At 41.6% G+C, this 15,939-nt stretch overlaps 2 protein-coding genes across 2 annotated transcripts in view; both read left to right on the top strand.

Moving 5' to 3' along the window:
* The window catches only part of LOC123510572, a 37,001-nt gene extending 32,331 nt beyond the window's left edge, over nt 1-4,670 (top strand). Inside the window, exon 5 of the mRNA XM_045265849.1 lies at nt 3,016-4,670. Coding sequence (XP_045121784.1) covers nt 3,016-3,712 — 697 coding nt within the window. The 3' untranslated portion in view covers nt 3,713-4,670. The remainder of the gene's footprint in view (nt 1-3,015) is intronic.
* Nucleotides 4,671-6,873: 2,203 nt separating this feature from the next.
* LOC123510645 (peptidylprolyl isomerase domain and WD repeat-containing protein 1-like) lies at nt 6,874-14,405 on the top strand. Its single transcript, XM_045265963.1, has 11 exons — nt 6,874-7,182; nt 8,800-8,902; nt 9,100-9,296; nt 9,564-9,757; nt 9,971-10,189; nt 10,594-10,712; nt 11,047-11,239; nt 11,575-11,809; nt 12,247-12,435; nt 12,751-12,902; nt 13,419-14,405. Exons 1-11 carry the CDS (start codon nt 7,065-7,067, stop codon nt 13,560-13,562), a joined length of 1,863 nt encoding a protein of 620 aa, XP_045121898.1. The 5' UTR covers nt 6,874-7,064; the 3' UTR covers nt 13,563-14,405.
* Nucleotides 14,406-15,939: the final 1,534 nt, after the last annotated feature.

The following is a 15,939-nucleotide window of genomic DNA, read 5'->3' as shown; positions in this document are numbered from 1 at the left end:
TAAGGCCCTTGTACAGAGCAAGCAGCTGGGAGGGAGAGAAAATGGACGAAGACGCCATAGGACACCTAACTTCTTGGAAGCTGATTTAGCAAGAGTAGAGATGTGAAATTTCCAGTTTAGATTTTTAGTGAAGGATAGACCGAGTGTGTTTAATGTAGAGGAGAGGGAAGTTGAGTGTTATTGAAGAAGAGAGGATAGTTGTCTGGAAGGTTATGTCGAGTAGATAGTTGTAGAAATTGAGTTTTTGAGGCATTGAACAAAACCAGGTTTTCTCTGCCCCAATCAGAAACAAGTGAAAGATCAGAAGTTAGGCGTCCTATAGCATCTCGCCTTGAGTCATTTAATTGTTGTTGGGTTGGGCGTCTGTTGAACGCTGTTGAATAATGCAGGTGGTATCATCAGCATAGGAGTGGATAGGGCATTGAGTCAGATTTAGGAGATCATTGATGAATAATAGAAAGAGAGTGGGTGATAGGACAGAACCCTGTGGAACACCACTGTTGATAGTTTTAGGGAAGAACAGTGACCGTCTACTACAGCAGCAATAGAACGATCGGAAAGGAAACTGGAGATGAAGGTACAGAGAGAAGGATAGAATCCGTAGGAGGGTAGTTTAGAAATTAAAGATTTGTGCCAGACTCTATCGAAGGCTTTCGATATGTCAAGGCCGACAGCAAAGGTTTCACCGAAGTCCCTAAAAGAGGATGACCAAGATTCAGTTAGGAAAGTAAGAAGATCACCAGTAGATCTGCCTTTACGGAAACCATACTGGCAATCAGAGAGAAGGTTGTGAGCTGATAGATGCCTCATTATCTTCCTATTAAGGATAGACTCAAAGGCTTTAGAAAGGCAGGAAATCAAAGCTATAGGGCGGTAGTTAGAAGGATTGGAGTGGTCACCTTTTTAGGGACAGGTTGAATGTGAGCAAACTTCCAGCAAGAAGGATAAATAGAAGTAGAGAGACACAGATGAAAGAGTTTGACCAGGCAGTGAGCGAGTTCGGAAGCACAGTTTTTGAGAACAACAGGAGGGACTCCATCCGGACCGTAAGCCTTCCGAGAATCAAGGCCAGAGAGGGCCAGGAAAACGTCTTTATAAAGAATTTTAATTTTAGGGATGAAGTAGTCAGAGGGTGGAGGAGTAGGAGGAATATGCCCAGAATCATCCAAAGTTGAGTTGGTAGCAAAGGTTTGAGCGAAGAGTTCAGCTTTAGAAAAGAAGAGACAGCTGTAGAGCCATCTGGATGAAGTAAAGGAGGGAAAGACGAAGAAGTAAAGTTGTTAGAGATATTATTGGCTAGATGCCAGAAATCTCGAGAGGAGTTAGAATTGGAAAGACTTTGACATTTTCTATTGATGAAAGAGTTTTTAGTAAGTTGGAGAATAGATTTGGCATGATTACGGGCAGAAATATATAGGGCATGAGTTTCAGCAGTTGGATGGCTACGGAACCGTTTGTGAGCCGCCTCTCTATCATTGACAGCACGAGAACAAGCAGAGTTAAACCAAGGCTTTTTAGCTTTAGGGTTAGAGAAAGTATGAGGAATGTATAGCTCCATGCCAGAGATAATCACCTCTGTTATGCGCTCGGCACAAAGAGAAGGATCTCTGACATGAAAACAATAATCATCCCAAGGGAAATCAGAATAGTACTGCCTTAGTTCCTCCCACTTAGCAGAGTTAAAATGCCAGAAGCACCTCCGCTTAGGCGGGTCCTGAGGCTGCACTGGAGTGATAGAACTGGTAACGGAAATTAGATTGTGGTCGGAGGAGCCCAACGGAGAGGAAAGTTTAACAGAGTAAGCAGAAGGGTTGGAGGTTAGGAAAAGATCAAGAATGTTGGGCGTGTCTCCAAGGCGGTCAGGAATACGGGTAGGGAACTTCACTAGCTGCTCTAGGTCATGAAGGATAGCAAAGTTGAAGGTTTGTTCACCAGGTTGGTCAGTGAAAGAAGATGAAAGCCAAAGCTGGTGGTGAACATTGAAATCCCTAAAATGGAGATCTCAGCAAAAGGAAAGTGAGATAAGATGTGCTCCACCTTGGAAGTCAAATAGTCAAAGAATTTTACATAGTCAGAGGAATTAGGTGAGAGGTATACAGCACAGATGAATTTAGTTAGAGAGTGACATTGAAGTCTTAGCCAGATGGTAGAAAATTCTGAAGATTCAAGATTGTGGGCACGAGAGCAAGTGGTGTCGTTACGCACGTATGCGCAACATCCAGCTTTGGATTGAAAATGAGGATAGAGCAAGTAGGAGGGAACAGAAAAGGGGCTGCTGTCAGTAGTCACAGACAACTGTGTTTCGGTTAGGAAGAGAAGATGAGGTTTAGTAGAGGAGAGGTGGTGTTCCACAGATTGAAAATTAGAACGAAGGCCACGAATGTTGCAGAAATTGATAGTGAAAGTATTAGATGAAGTGTCAAGACACCCAAGGTCGACAGCAGAGGGGCAGTCCGACCTGGGGACATTTATGGTCCCTCCCAGAGGGGACTCCGAGGCAGGGCGTGGTGAAGCCATTATTAAATTTTGATTTGAAGAGAGTGTAAAAGTGTAAGGTGTTGTAGTGTAGTGTAGGAAGTAGTAGAAGTTGTCTTTAGAGGGCAGGCTGCAGCTGCTCAATTGTATAAATGAGACCACAAAGGGAACCGGGAAGAGAGGACACGGGAATCACTCAGTCTGCAGCACTGCCTACATCCCCGTAAGTACCTCTCCTGGAGTATTCCACCGGGCGGCAGGTGACTACTGCCTACTCCATATTTACATCCCGTACCTACTCACTGCTAGGTGAACAGGGGCTACACGTGAAAGGAGACACACCCAAATATCTCCACCCGGCCGGGGAATCGAACCCCGGTCCTCTGGCTTGTGAAGCCAGCGCTCTAATCACTGAGCTACCGGGTGTGTGTATATGTATGTATGTGTGTGTGTGTGTGTGTGTTTCATCACAGATAAAAAAAAAAAAAAAAGATCCCCTGACAGTGCTGCATACATACTAATCATCGCCGCTCTCCACAGGTACTACCCCGGGACGGGGTCCAAGAAGTTCTTCGCCAGGTACAGGCTGCCGGCTGGACTAACGTGCAAGCAGTGCGTGTTGCGTTGGCGCTACGTGGCGGGCAACAACTGGGGCAAGTGTGAGAACGGTACGGGCATGGTGGGCTGCGGGCCACAGGAGGAGTTCCGTTCGTGTGCAGACATCACTATCACTGAGGAGGACGGCTCGGCGGACGACACCCCGAGCTACGTGCCAGACTACGAGGACGACTACAACGAGGTGGACGTGGAGAGCCACGCTGGCAAGCCCACGCTGGTGCCCGAGGACCAGGTGAACCACGTGGGGCACGTGGTGGCCCTCACGCTAGCCTTCCTGCTCATCATCGTGGTGCTGCTTGGCCTCATTGTCTACTTTTACTGGGCCAAGGACGCCTTCAAGGGTCTGCTCAAACGCCAGACTGGCCAGTGGACCAAGACCGCCCCGCCGCCTTCCAAACCCGCCAGCTCTGTGGTTACCATCTCCGGGCCTCTGGGAGCGCCGCCTCCTGTGCCGCCCCGCCGCCACCGCTCAACCTCTGGAGGAGAAAAAGCCATTAACTCCAGCGCGAGGGATATCTCCTCCATCAGTGCGCCGACTCGCGTCACCATCAACGGCGTGGCGGTCAACACAGGAAGTGGCGGCGTGTCCGAGGCGCCCCTGCACGTGCCCGACGATTAGTGCAGTCCTGTCCCCGCTGCGTGTGTCACGCCGGCAGCCGCTGCCTCGGCGCCTTGGCTTACGTGTGTTGAAACAGATTACAGACTTTCCGTTGTGTAACAGCCTTGTTATGATGATCATTTTTTCCATAACGGTTGATAAGAGTAAGTAGATAGCGGTCTTGTATTTTTGTGATATCTCAATGCATCTCAATGCAGTCTTACGGTTGAAAGCTCCCGCTCGACCTGCCTACCTCTGTCAGTCCACGAAATGGCAGCCCTAAGAAACAATACACGAGTTGGCCACACTGCTTTGATTTTCTAAGTCGAGGCACCGAAGCAGGACTGGGAGGGGTAGGCACACCTTTGGTAAGCAGGTCCCGCGCGGCCTATCTATAGTATTTGAAGGAGTAATAGGCGTGGGAGGCTGAAGAAGTGATCATCAGGAATGCCTTGAGTGGTGTTGTGGTGCGCTCAGGACGATTCAGGAGCAGTGGTTACCGGTAGAGTTCGCAGGAAGTGAACCCTTGATCCAGTCACCACCTTAGCCTTACTGGTGTATGGAGGGATGCTTCGCAGCTATGCAGTTCCCAGCAGCAGACAAGCATACAAAGTGAGACGTGTGTATGATTATATGACGTGTGAGTAGTTACAGGCACGTGGTGTTGGGTACGAGTGTAGACGATGGTGTAACTCAACTAATTAACGCGAGGAGTGAGTAGAAATGGGTTAACAATGATTAGAGAGAGCGAGTTATACACTTAGTTATTTATATTTACCATATATTGTGATTAATAGATATCTCCTCAGTAGTATAGCAAGTCAAGGACTTGCGAAGAATTCACTGTTGGGCCAAAGAACGTGATCTTAGGTATACAAATATTTTTTGAATTCTGTGAGACTTGAAATTCCTGCCTTATGATGTTTGGCTTCAGTTGTGGCCAAACATGTGTACAGACTAATAAACTGACAAAAGATTACTTGTGTTTGCTTATAAGACAAAAAAAAAGCTTATGTATTTTTGTTAATATTGTGAGGGACACTACAAGGAACATAAGCTTGTAAATTTGCTTATAAGATAGTGAGAGAAAGCACATGAAATAAATCCTATGTATGTAGGTTCTAGGTGGAGGTGTAATGATTGCCTTACACCAAAGATCCGCTTGTGTAGTGATATTGACCCTAATTGGGTACCACTGTAAATAAAATTGCCTGCGCCGCTGATGGGTGCAAGCTGCATGAACACTGGACAGTGTTTCCCATACTCTTAAAGTATACCTACAGGCGCTATAGACTATAACATAAAAAAAAAAAAATGCTTACAAGACCATGAGAGCAGCTACAAGAAACCAGCAGACATACACAGAGCAGTTCCTGTACAAGATATAGATACCTCAGTAAGTTTTAGACGTCACTGATATCTGTCGCGACTAGAAAGCTGACATTAGAGTATAAAGTCAGTGTGTATTGTCTTCACTACATAATGCACACCAAACTCCTACAGGGGATAGAAACAATTGGGGGAGACTCATGCATGACGCCAACCACTGACTCAAAGACAAGGGGGAAAGAATAAATTAATGCATATAAGGTAATGAATGGTAGCTGACTATGTAAACAAATCTTCAGGTAATGGAGAAGAAATATTGATCCTCTCTGGAGATCTCTTGATCCTCTCAGTGATCACATGTATACTTACGAGGAGTGTTAATGCCCTCTGCACACCTGCGCTATGTTACCACTCCATGAACCGCCAATAAACTCTATCATGTAATCATTCCCGACTTGCTTTGGGAGATGTCTTGTATATTCGTGGTGCAAAATTTAGTTAGTTAATTATACCTCTTCAGTCACTCTGCTTCCAGCCTCAGTAATCTTCCCATTTTTTTTTTCAAAGATTTATGTGCACATCGCTTCATTACCTTATATGTATTACCTTTGATGCTCTTTCTTTCTCACTTTTCAGATGTCATACCGAACAGTACACAACCTTCTGGCCCTCTTCATAGGCCTTCCCTCTACTACAACTAAATAATCTTAGTTTCCTTCTTACAAGGCTTAATTTCCTGCTGCATCTTGCTTTCCGTAGGTTAGTTTGACTCATTTGTACGATTTGGCGTTACTCTCAGCCTCAGAAATCTTCCTTATCTTATAAAATAAATGTAACAATGATAAACAGGAAGAGGAAGATTGCCGCTACTGAAAGTGTGGCCTCTTCCCCTAAAAGACACAAATACGGTGAAGGAAGAAAAGAAAGGTAATAATTCTAGTTAGGTAAGTTATAAGGTAAGTTTATGAAGAAATGAATCACTTCAAAGATCTTCCGTCCGCTCTTACATCTTTAATCCTCTTACTCTCTTAATCCCTGACCTTAATATTCAGCGCTATCCAGCGTTCTCAAGGCTAATTGTAGCCATGCGTATATTGAAACTTCAGTAATCCGTCTCTGTTTGACTACATTAGTTAACAGGCATTCTTTCCACTTTTGCAGCTTAATCCACGCATTAATCCCCATCCCTTCCTAGCTTTTTTCCTACCCCACTAGCCTTTATTCCCAGCTTTGTCCAGCTTCTGTAATCCTCTCTGTATAAATTTTGTAACTATTGCTTCATAGACCTTCCATCCACTCTTACATATCAATCCACGGTAATTTTTATGTTTCCCTACCCGCTAACCTTCATTTCTATAACTGCCCAGCTTTCTGTAATCCTTCCCTCCTTATAAATATTGTAACTATTGCTTCAAAGACCTTCCATTCACTCCTACATCTACTAGTTAGCCTTCATTTCCAGCACTGGCTAGAGTTCTATAATCCTCTCCATATATATATATATATATATATATATATATATATATATATATATATATATATATATATATATATATATATATATATATATATATATATATATTTTTTTTTTTTTTTTACTATTGCTTCATACCCTGCATCCACTCTTACATCTTAATCCGTGGTATCGTAATTTCTATCCTTCCCTATCCGCTAGCCTTCATTCCCAGCACTGCCCAGCTTTTTGTAACCCTTCTTTCCTTATAAATTTTGTAACTATTGCTTCATATACCTTCCATCCACTCTAATATCTTAATCCGCGGTAATTTCTATCTTTCCCTAGCCGCTAGCCTTCTTTTCCAGCACTGGCCAGCGTTGTGTAGGTTACTTTCACCCTCCTGTACAATAGGGCGCAAGTTTCCCGCGTCGCCGTGGCAGCAGCATCCTGGCAGTGGGACGGTCGGCGTGTTTACCTTGCGCGTGGTTTAGTACAGAAAGAAACAACACAATATAGCCCAGTATTCCTAGTACCTGGGGGTTGACACAGAGCCACACAGGTCACAAGGACACAGGTAATACCGCGGAGATGAGTGACGCCAAGAGGAAGCACGATGAACAAGAGGGAGAGGAGGGCAGTGAGGAGGAGTGGATCGGGCCGAGGCCTCAGGAAGCTGCCGCGGAGCCCAGGATCAAGAAAATCAAAGGTAACTGCTAGGCTTGTATAAAAACAACGCTACGTTACTTTCACAGTGTTTTCTTGGTAGGTTGGCTCATGTCATATCACTTATTGGTTTGGTATGTGTGGTTGAAGTGACGTGACGCTGGTTTGGTGTGAAAGGTCAAGCCTAACCCCTAGAGTTGTTATAAAAGGGAACACTACATTAGGTTATTAGTCTTTTTGTAGTAGCTTAGTTCTTGTTATCTCACATGTTGTCTTAGGAACATGATGTGTGTAACTGAAGTGATGTGATTTGTGTTTCTGAATTTGGATTGTTCCGGAAAAGCAAACGTACCAGTGAGATTAAACAGGTAGCAGTTGTTCATGTGTTTTTCATTATTTTCTCAGTATATTAGCTCGTGTCATCTCACGTCTTGCCTTGAAAACCTGGTGTGTGTGCCTAAAATGATGTGGCACAAAGTAAATCATATAAATTAAACTCAACCACTTGAGCCTTACTAAAGGACAGTAATATTTTGGTTCTGTAGTATTTTTTTTCAGCAGATTATCTAATGGTGTGACATTTTTAGCCTTGAGAACATGGTGTGTGATTTCTGATTTTTGTTATGATTGTATAGAAAATGCAGAATAAATAAAAAAAATTTTAATTGCTCAAATTAAACAAAAAGTGGAATTTCTCATACCATGTTATGTCTTGCCTTGGAAACATATGTGTGACTGTGACTTGATTTGTGTTTAAGTTCTACAGACAGCCTGGAATGGATGATCAACTCTAACCTCTGAAATTACACAAAATGTAACCATAGTTACTTTGGCTGGGGAGAGGGAAAACTTGAAAAGGTTTTTTCTTCCTTGGTTTGGGGTAAGATGGTGGTGGATGGCAGGAGAGAAGCTGGGTTCATTTCTAGTTAATTCCCTGACATTGTGCTGGGGGAGGATGACAGATATCACCCCAGCAGTCAGATGTCTGATGACCAGGAGAAGGGCAGATGATAGGGACCCCTTTTGACAAACCTCCTGAGCATTTGACACACTGCTACTGGCCACTGCTTGTCAACATCTTTGTAATTTTTAGGCTTTCCTCTGTGGAGATATAGTTTGAGATCACCAAGACCACTGCCTTGTCTTCGTTGGTGTTATGTATCATAGACAGCCATTGTCCTGTTTCCTATCCTGCCACTCACTGTGTCCTGCAATAGTTAGTATCACAGGGTGAGACTTCCATGTGGTGTTGAGATGGGTGTAGCAGCGTAGTCTTGTTGCCTCATTGGCTCAAGGAATTGGAGTGAAGGAAGAATCTGTGGAAGGTTGCCGTGTCATGTCCCTTCATCCTCTTCCTCTTCACTATTTACCATGACATCAGCCTTGTATTAATATTCATAGAAAGAGTACTGTTATCATTATTATTATCATCATCATCATCATCATCATCATCATCATTATTATTATTATTATTATTATTATTATTATTATATTATATTATCATCATCATCACCATCTTTATTATTATTATTATTATTATTATTATCATTATCATTATTCTGGGAGACTGAGGTGACATGTTTTCAGTGCTCTTTAGTGCACCATGCTATACATACCATTGATATTTCACTGTTGATTGATGTGTTCTGTTTGCTTGTAGTGCTGGAGCATGAACAAATGTACCTGGAGAACCTGCCGTGTGCCGAGTATTATGAGAAGAGCTACATGCACCGGGACACAGTGACTCACGTGGTGGTGACCAAGTAAGCGCCCTTATATTCCTATTTACCTCTTATGAAGTACCTTTGTGTATAATGAAACCAGCAAGATAGCTATATGATCTGTGATATATGATTGATAGACTTATTGTCCACTGAATGATACAAAATTAGTTATATATAAGGTGCTATAGTGCAGTATGTAAAAGAAATATATCAATAAAACATTTCTCTATTTACAGGACAGATTTCATTGTCACTGGGAGTTGTGACGGCCACATCAAGTTTTGGAAGAAGCAGGAAGAGGGAGTGGAGTTTGTGAAGCATTTCCGTGCCCACCTTGGCAATGTGCAGCAGCTGGCAGTGAACCACCCAGGCACCAGACTGGTCTCCCTCTCAAATGACAAGAGTCTCAAGGTGTTTGATGTGGAAAATTTTGGTAAGTGTTAGTGTTTGTTAGTGGGTGATGTATGTTATTATATGTTATTTGCTATTGGAAAAAGTCTAACCTCATATAAGAAGCGCATAAAAAAATAGAAAATTGGTCAACTACTTAAAATGACAGCGTATGAAATTGTCGATCTTGAGGTTAAGAAAAAACACCTACAAACACAGTTTTTGCATTTTCATCACTTGATTTTTCCAGTTGTCTTTTTGTATGTATATTTTCCATTATTGTGTATTTATTTTTCATTTTGTATCACAGATATGATCAACATGATGAAGCTGGATTTCATTCCCTTGACGGGGGAGTGGATCCACCCGGTGTCAGACCCACAACACACACTTGCCGTGGCAGACTCTGAGAGTCCTAAAATCTACATATTTGATGGCCATGGCACCAACATACCCTTGCATGTACTGGAGACCATCCACACCAAGCCTGTCACAATCATAAAGGTGTGTGAACTTTGATGTTTTGATGCAGAGATATGATGATTGAATAGAAAGAGGTATTTTTTAGTATAACTAATTGGTACCAATAAGGTTTTCATATTTATCTTGTGATGTTTGATACATGGATACAGTACAGAGATGTGATGATATTTGAACAAAATTTTTTTCATGTTTAAGTATTGATATGATTGCAATAAATGCTTTTCTTCTTTTCAGTATAACCACAGATTTGATGTTGTTCTTTCTGTGGATGAGATCGGCATGATTGAGTACTGGGCTGGGTCAAAAAAGGACTTCCAGACACCAACTTGTGTCAACTTCAGGTCAAAACTGGACACTGATTTGTTTGAGTTTGTGAAGAACAAGACAGTGCCGCGGTGCATGACCATCTCACCCGATGGACTGCACTTTGCCACAATTGGTGATGACAAGAGAGTGAGTAAACAGTGATGGGTCATTCACTCCACTTTACCTTAACTCACTGAACCATTTTACTGTGGACATGTTAATTGATATTTGAACTAGTGTTTGTATCCTTAGACTCCTCAAACTCTCATTATGATTATTTTAAAGGTTTTAGATCTTATTTAGTCTCCTGACAATGTTTTATCTCATCCACCACACCCTATCACTGGAATCATGATACAGTTGAAAACACTGCATTATCCTGAAACACTTGATAATACATGTTAAAATTCTATGTTTTTCTCCTTCAGCATGCTTGCTTATTTATGGCTGATTTCTTTGGAAAGTTAGAGTCTTGTGCTTAAGTTCTATATTATGGTTTTTAATTAAGTTTTAGCTTATTTTTCCCTATTATTATTATTTTATTTTGGCAGGTAAGAGTGTTCAAGTTCCTTACTGGGAAAATGACCAGAGTGTTTGATGAAAGCTTGCAGCACTACATTGAGCTACAGCAGCAGAAACAGCAGATTCCCAACATGGAGTTTGGCAGACGGTGAGTTTCATCAGTGACCTCCTTCCAGTATTCAGATTTTGAAGAATGTCATTTGAGTTATACTGTTTGTCTTTGGGATTTTGTCTGTCATGTCATCTGAGATGTTGAGGAAAAATTAGTAGATGACATAATTTTCTTTCATTGTAGATAAATCTGTTCTAATGACATATGGGATCTTGAAACATGTCATTGATTTTGTTTTCCCATGGTGTGTGAATCTAGGGAGGTGGTAACAATAGACAAGGAAGACAAAACATTCAGGCTGTTGTAAATATTCTGTATTCTGCTTCATTTCTAAGGGAAACCAGTGTCATATTTCTTTTACTTTCATCAGGTTGGCCGTGGAGCGAGATGTGGAGAAGGGAGGAGCTCTGGGAGTTTGCAACATCTTGTACGATGAGAGTGGCTATTTCCTCCTGTATGCCACCATGCTTGGAGTGAAGATTGTCAACCTGCACAACAACCGCCTGGTTCGAACGATTGGAAAGCCTGAGAACTTGCGGCTGCTGAACCTTGCACTCTTCCAGGTGTGTGCTGAGTGGTAGTGTAGCCTTGACTGTGTTTCTTAGCTTAGTGCATTCTTCCAAGATGTAGTGAATGATAGTGAATCCCTGCTGTGTTTCTCAGTCCATTGCATTCTTCCTGGTGTTCTTAGTCCAATATACTATGATTGTAAAATATTGAGGTATCTTTAGCTTTACATATTTTGTTGTGATAGGAAATGCACATTAATTCTTTTTTTTAATGTTCTGCCAAATACAGAAAAAAAAAAGCTCATTTTTTGGGTAAAAGCTTATTAGATTATGACTGCTTCAATATTTCTTTCAGTATCAGATTCATTAACAAACAACTTGCATTTCAGGGGAAAGTGAAGAAGAACAAAGGTCCTCTCACCATGGAGATGGAGGCCTCAGAAAACCCTGCCCTGGATTCCATCAAGGCAGATCCAACACTGGTGGCCACAGCCTTCAGAAAGAACCGCTTCTATCTCTTCACCAGGCGAGATGCCACAGACACCAAGAGTGTGGACACTGATCGGGACGTCTTCAATGAGAAGCCTTCCAAGGAGGACATCATTGCTGCCACAGAACAAGGAGGTGGGGAATTTTACAACCACAGAACTTTAGTCTAAAAACAACAATAGTGATAGATATTTTGATATGGCTTGCAGCTGTAATATGATAGGATAGAAATATGAACAAACGTTTTAGATGTGGACAATATTTATACGGATTGAAATATACTTTCTCTTCTCCATTGGGGGCCAGGGAGCTAAGAGAGTGGTGTGAATGAGTGAGAATGTGAAAGTTGTATATCTTGTCTTAGCTACACCTATTTTTGAGGGAGACAGCCTTGGTGTATATATGTATGTATCTGCTTGTTACTACCCAAGGGTAATCATGACCCTAGACAATTGTTTCTGTACTATTCCAACCATGATGAAGATTTACTGGTGACATTTCAGTTCCTTGCAAAGTTACCAACAAAACCAGTGAATGCCTTCCTTAGTACTACTCTGAGTGTCTTGTTCCAGGTGCTCAGAGATTGTATGAGACAGCAGTGCTCCACACATCACTTGGGGACATCACAGTGAAGTTGTTCCCCAAGGAGTGCCCCAAGACAGTGGAGAACTTCTGTGTGCACGTTAAGAATGGTTACTACAACGGCCACTTGTTCCACCGCGTCATAAAACAGTTCATGATTCAGACTGGAGATCCACTGGGTATGTTTTGTCTTTTTTTGTCAGATGTTTTGCATTGATATTTGTATTTACAAATTCCTTGGGCATATCACACTTTTGACAAGTCCAATCTTTTGTACTTTTTCTCCATACTGCAGTCTCCCTCCTTGTAACAAAACTCCTTTCTTAATGTACAAATAACTCCACAAAAGTTGTGGTTTGATATTATTTTATATATATATGCTCTCATGTCTAATATATAAAAATATGCAGTGATATCCTTGAAAGCATGAAATATACAGTCTTATTTTGTTCTTGTAGTGTCTATATTTCCATATTGCACTGGTTCACCTTCAGGAACTGGCGTTGGAGGGGAGAGCATTTGGGGAACAGAGTTTGAGGACGAATTTCACCCCTCCCTTCGTCATGACCGCCCCTACACTCTCAGCATGGCAAATGCTGGTCCAAACACCAATGGTTCTCAGTTCTTCTTCACAGTCATTCCCACAGTAAGTCTCTTCTTTATTTTGTGAAGGTATTTACTGTTTGCAAAACACCACAAAACTCAGGATGAAAAATTAAGTTGCTGACAGGATTTTGTTTAGTAGACTCCCAATTTTGGCTAAAGATAATCTAAAGATGCTGCTGATTTGAGATACAGAGGATGGACAAAAGAAATTGGATATTTTTGTTGTTATGTGGTGAGAAGAGAATGTGGTGGATGTTAGTGTTTGTCAGAATGAAACCATTAAATACTTCTGGAAATGCATTGCCTGTCCTCATATGGTGGTATTCCTGTGTTACGTTTCTGCCTTATTCTCCAATCACTCCTTTATTATGTAGCTTTCTTGTCCCTCTTACAGTCATCAAACTTTTGTTCTGTGATCAATAAGATGAATGAATATAAATGAAGTTGCATTACCTTGCTTGTGTCTTCAACATTTAGTGCTTCATTTGGAAGTTTTGAATTAGAAAGATGAGTTTTAACAGCACTGCATCACCTGACTCTTGCCTTCCTCCTGCAGCCCTGGCTGGACAACAAGCACACAGTGTTCGGCCGAGTCATCAAGGGAATGGAGGTGGTGCAGAACATCTCCAATGTCAAGACCAATCCCAAGACAGATAAGCCATACGATGACATCACCATAATATCAGTGTCTGTGAAATGAAGCGTGAAAGAAACTTTGTGCTGTATATGTGCGTACTTTATTCAAGAACTGCTCTGTGGAAGTTAAGAGAGAAGCTGCAGGAATTGATGCCTGGATGACAGTTATATCCAAGCATAGATAGACTTTAGTAAGCATGTAAGTCTGTTGGGATGTTGTGACAGTTTTGTATGGGAATCCTGATGGATGTACACTTCCATAGTGATTCTTGTTTTGCATTGAAAGACCAGCTCTCTCACTGAGGCTGGTGAGCTGCCAGGTAGTGCAGTGGTCTGCATTCTTGTCCCACAGCCCAAGCATTCCTGATTCAGAATCCTTGGCTGGTGAAGACTGGGCTGGACGTTTATCACTGAGACCTCTGTTTACCTGACAGAAAATAGACATGGATATATGTAAGTTCTGGTGTTGTGACTTCATAGTGTGACAGGAGAGGAGACTTGCAGTCCTGCTCAGCTTCCAAGTGTGCATTACTGATTATACATGACTAAAGCAGTTCGTGCCACACTTCCCAAAGGGCATTTAATTTTTATGTACTACTCAGTGTCTCCTAAGTGGACGGTTCAATATGCAACAAAATATGAATGCTCAGAAATATATGAATTGATTTACAGATACATCTGCCTACACGCCAGGCCAGCATTCTCCATGAAGGAGAGTGGCCAAGACAAAGGAGCACATGCAAAAACATTCACAATCAAATTCACAGGCATTCCCTCACATCTCAGCCTCTAGGCCTCTAGGGGAGAAAGGACCAATCCTCACTGACCACACTGTGACCTTCACCACAGCTAAGATAATTAAAGCATTTAGCTTGGCATGACATATAATAAAATCTTATACATCGTTGCTTGGTATGTTCCCCATCCCCAGGTTTTCTGGATTTGCCTCTCCATGCAGGAAGAAAGTATGGATTAGATAAAGGACTAAATAACTGTAGGTTGCACCATGCCATCACACACAGGAATAAATGGCCCTGATCGGGAACATGTGGCAGGTAAACACACATCTTAGTATGGATGTCAGGAAGAGTTGGATGAGCAGCGTGGCAAAGATTAATCAGCTTTATTATCATTCAGTATGAGTGAATGACCTCTACTGATTGCTTATTTTTATCAGATAGCAAAGCTCTTCACCAGAGTTGAGGTCATTTCCTTATTTGTGATGTAGGTTCATTGAAGAAGTTGGGGTGCTGGTTCAGTGAATGACCAGGCAGGTACTGAAAAATGCTTCGCTTCTTCACTATTTTTTCAAGGTCATTGATGAGTTACGTCCTTAAGAGTGGTCCTCCTATTAGTAATGTAGAATTCTTGTTAATTTGTTACTAGAACTGTACTGAAACCTAAAATCCCATGTAAATTCCACAGGGCATACATCTTTTGAGTGTAAGGGAGTTGCTATACTGTCAGAATATGGTTCTTAGACATGCTATTGAAGATTATGATGCCCATATGGCTTTGAAGAAGAGTCTGCCATGGGTTGTGAAGACTGAAAGGGTCGTCTATTGAAGTTATATGAGTGAAGGCGATAGCAAAATTATGGATGATATATGGAGCTGTCTAAACTTGCATGGGATATTTTTTTCAGATACAATTAGTGACACAGTAAGGAGCTGTGAAAGTATAGATAACGGATCGTGATGTTAAGAAGACAATTCATTAATTCACGTGTTAGTTTGTGGTTCATATGGTTTTAATATTAAATAACCATGGAATAACACTGGAGGAGAATAAAGATGTGAGTTGTGAGTCAGTATATGGAGCTGTGAAATATTAGATGACGTAACAGACACGTGTGGTAAACATTAATTACGGCAGATGTATATTCCCTAGAATCCCTACAGCTTCCCAATTAAGGTTTATATGCGCATATTGTACGTAATAGTTATGAAAGGGAGCTGGAGGGAAAATGAAAATTAAAGAGTTGTTTCAGGACCATATGTAGAACAATACATGAAAAGTCTCTACGTGCGATATGTCTAAGACCTTTCCCTTTCTTTTATCTATTCATTGTCTTGTCAGCCATTTAGAATATTCCAGTAGCACCATCTCACTTTAGGATACGCAAAAGGAAAATTACACAAACGTCCCTACGGTATTAGGGGACAAAGGAAATATCTGGGAAGCTGGCCAAATACACTCTACTAACATATTCCCAAGGCCATAATGATAATTGATAACTAACGGCTTCTAATTTATTGTAGGTTTGTTCTTATATCATCAGATTTAAATTTTTTTTCCTAATCTCACCTCTAGCACCCGTATCTAGGGTGGGATGATCAATAGGTGATGCTAGGGGTTTATAAATGAGTGAATATCTTATGTGAGGAGGAGAAACTAGGTGTGTTTATAGAAGTGAAGTGTTTTTACAAGTGCATGCGTTA

The sequence above is a fragment of the Portunus trituberculatus genome, chromosome 29 (genome assembly GCF_017591435.1).
Source record: "Portunus trituberculatus isolate SZX2019 chromosome 29, ASM1759143v1, whole genome shotgun sequence".
Taxonomy (NCBI): domain Eukaryota; kingdom Metazoa; phylum Arthropoda; class Malacostraca; order Decapoda; family Portunidae; genus Portunus; species Portunus trituberculatus.
This window is presented reverse-complemented; position numbering and strand designations above follow the sequence as displayed.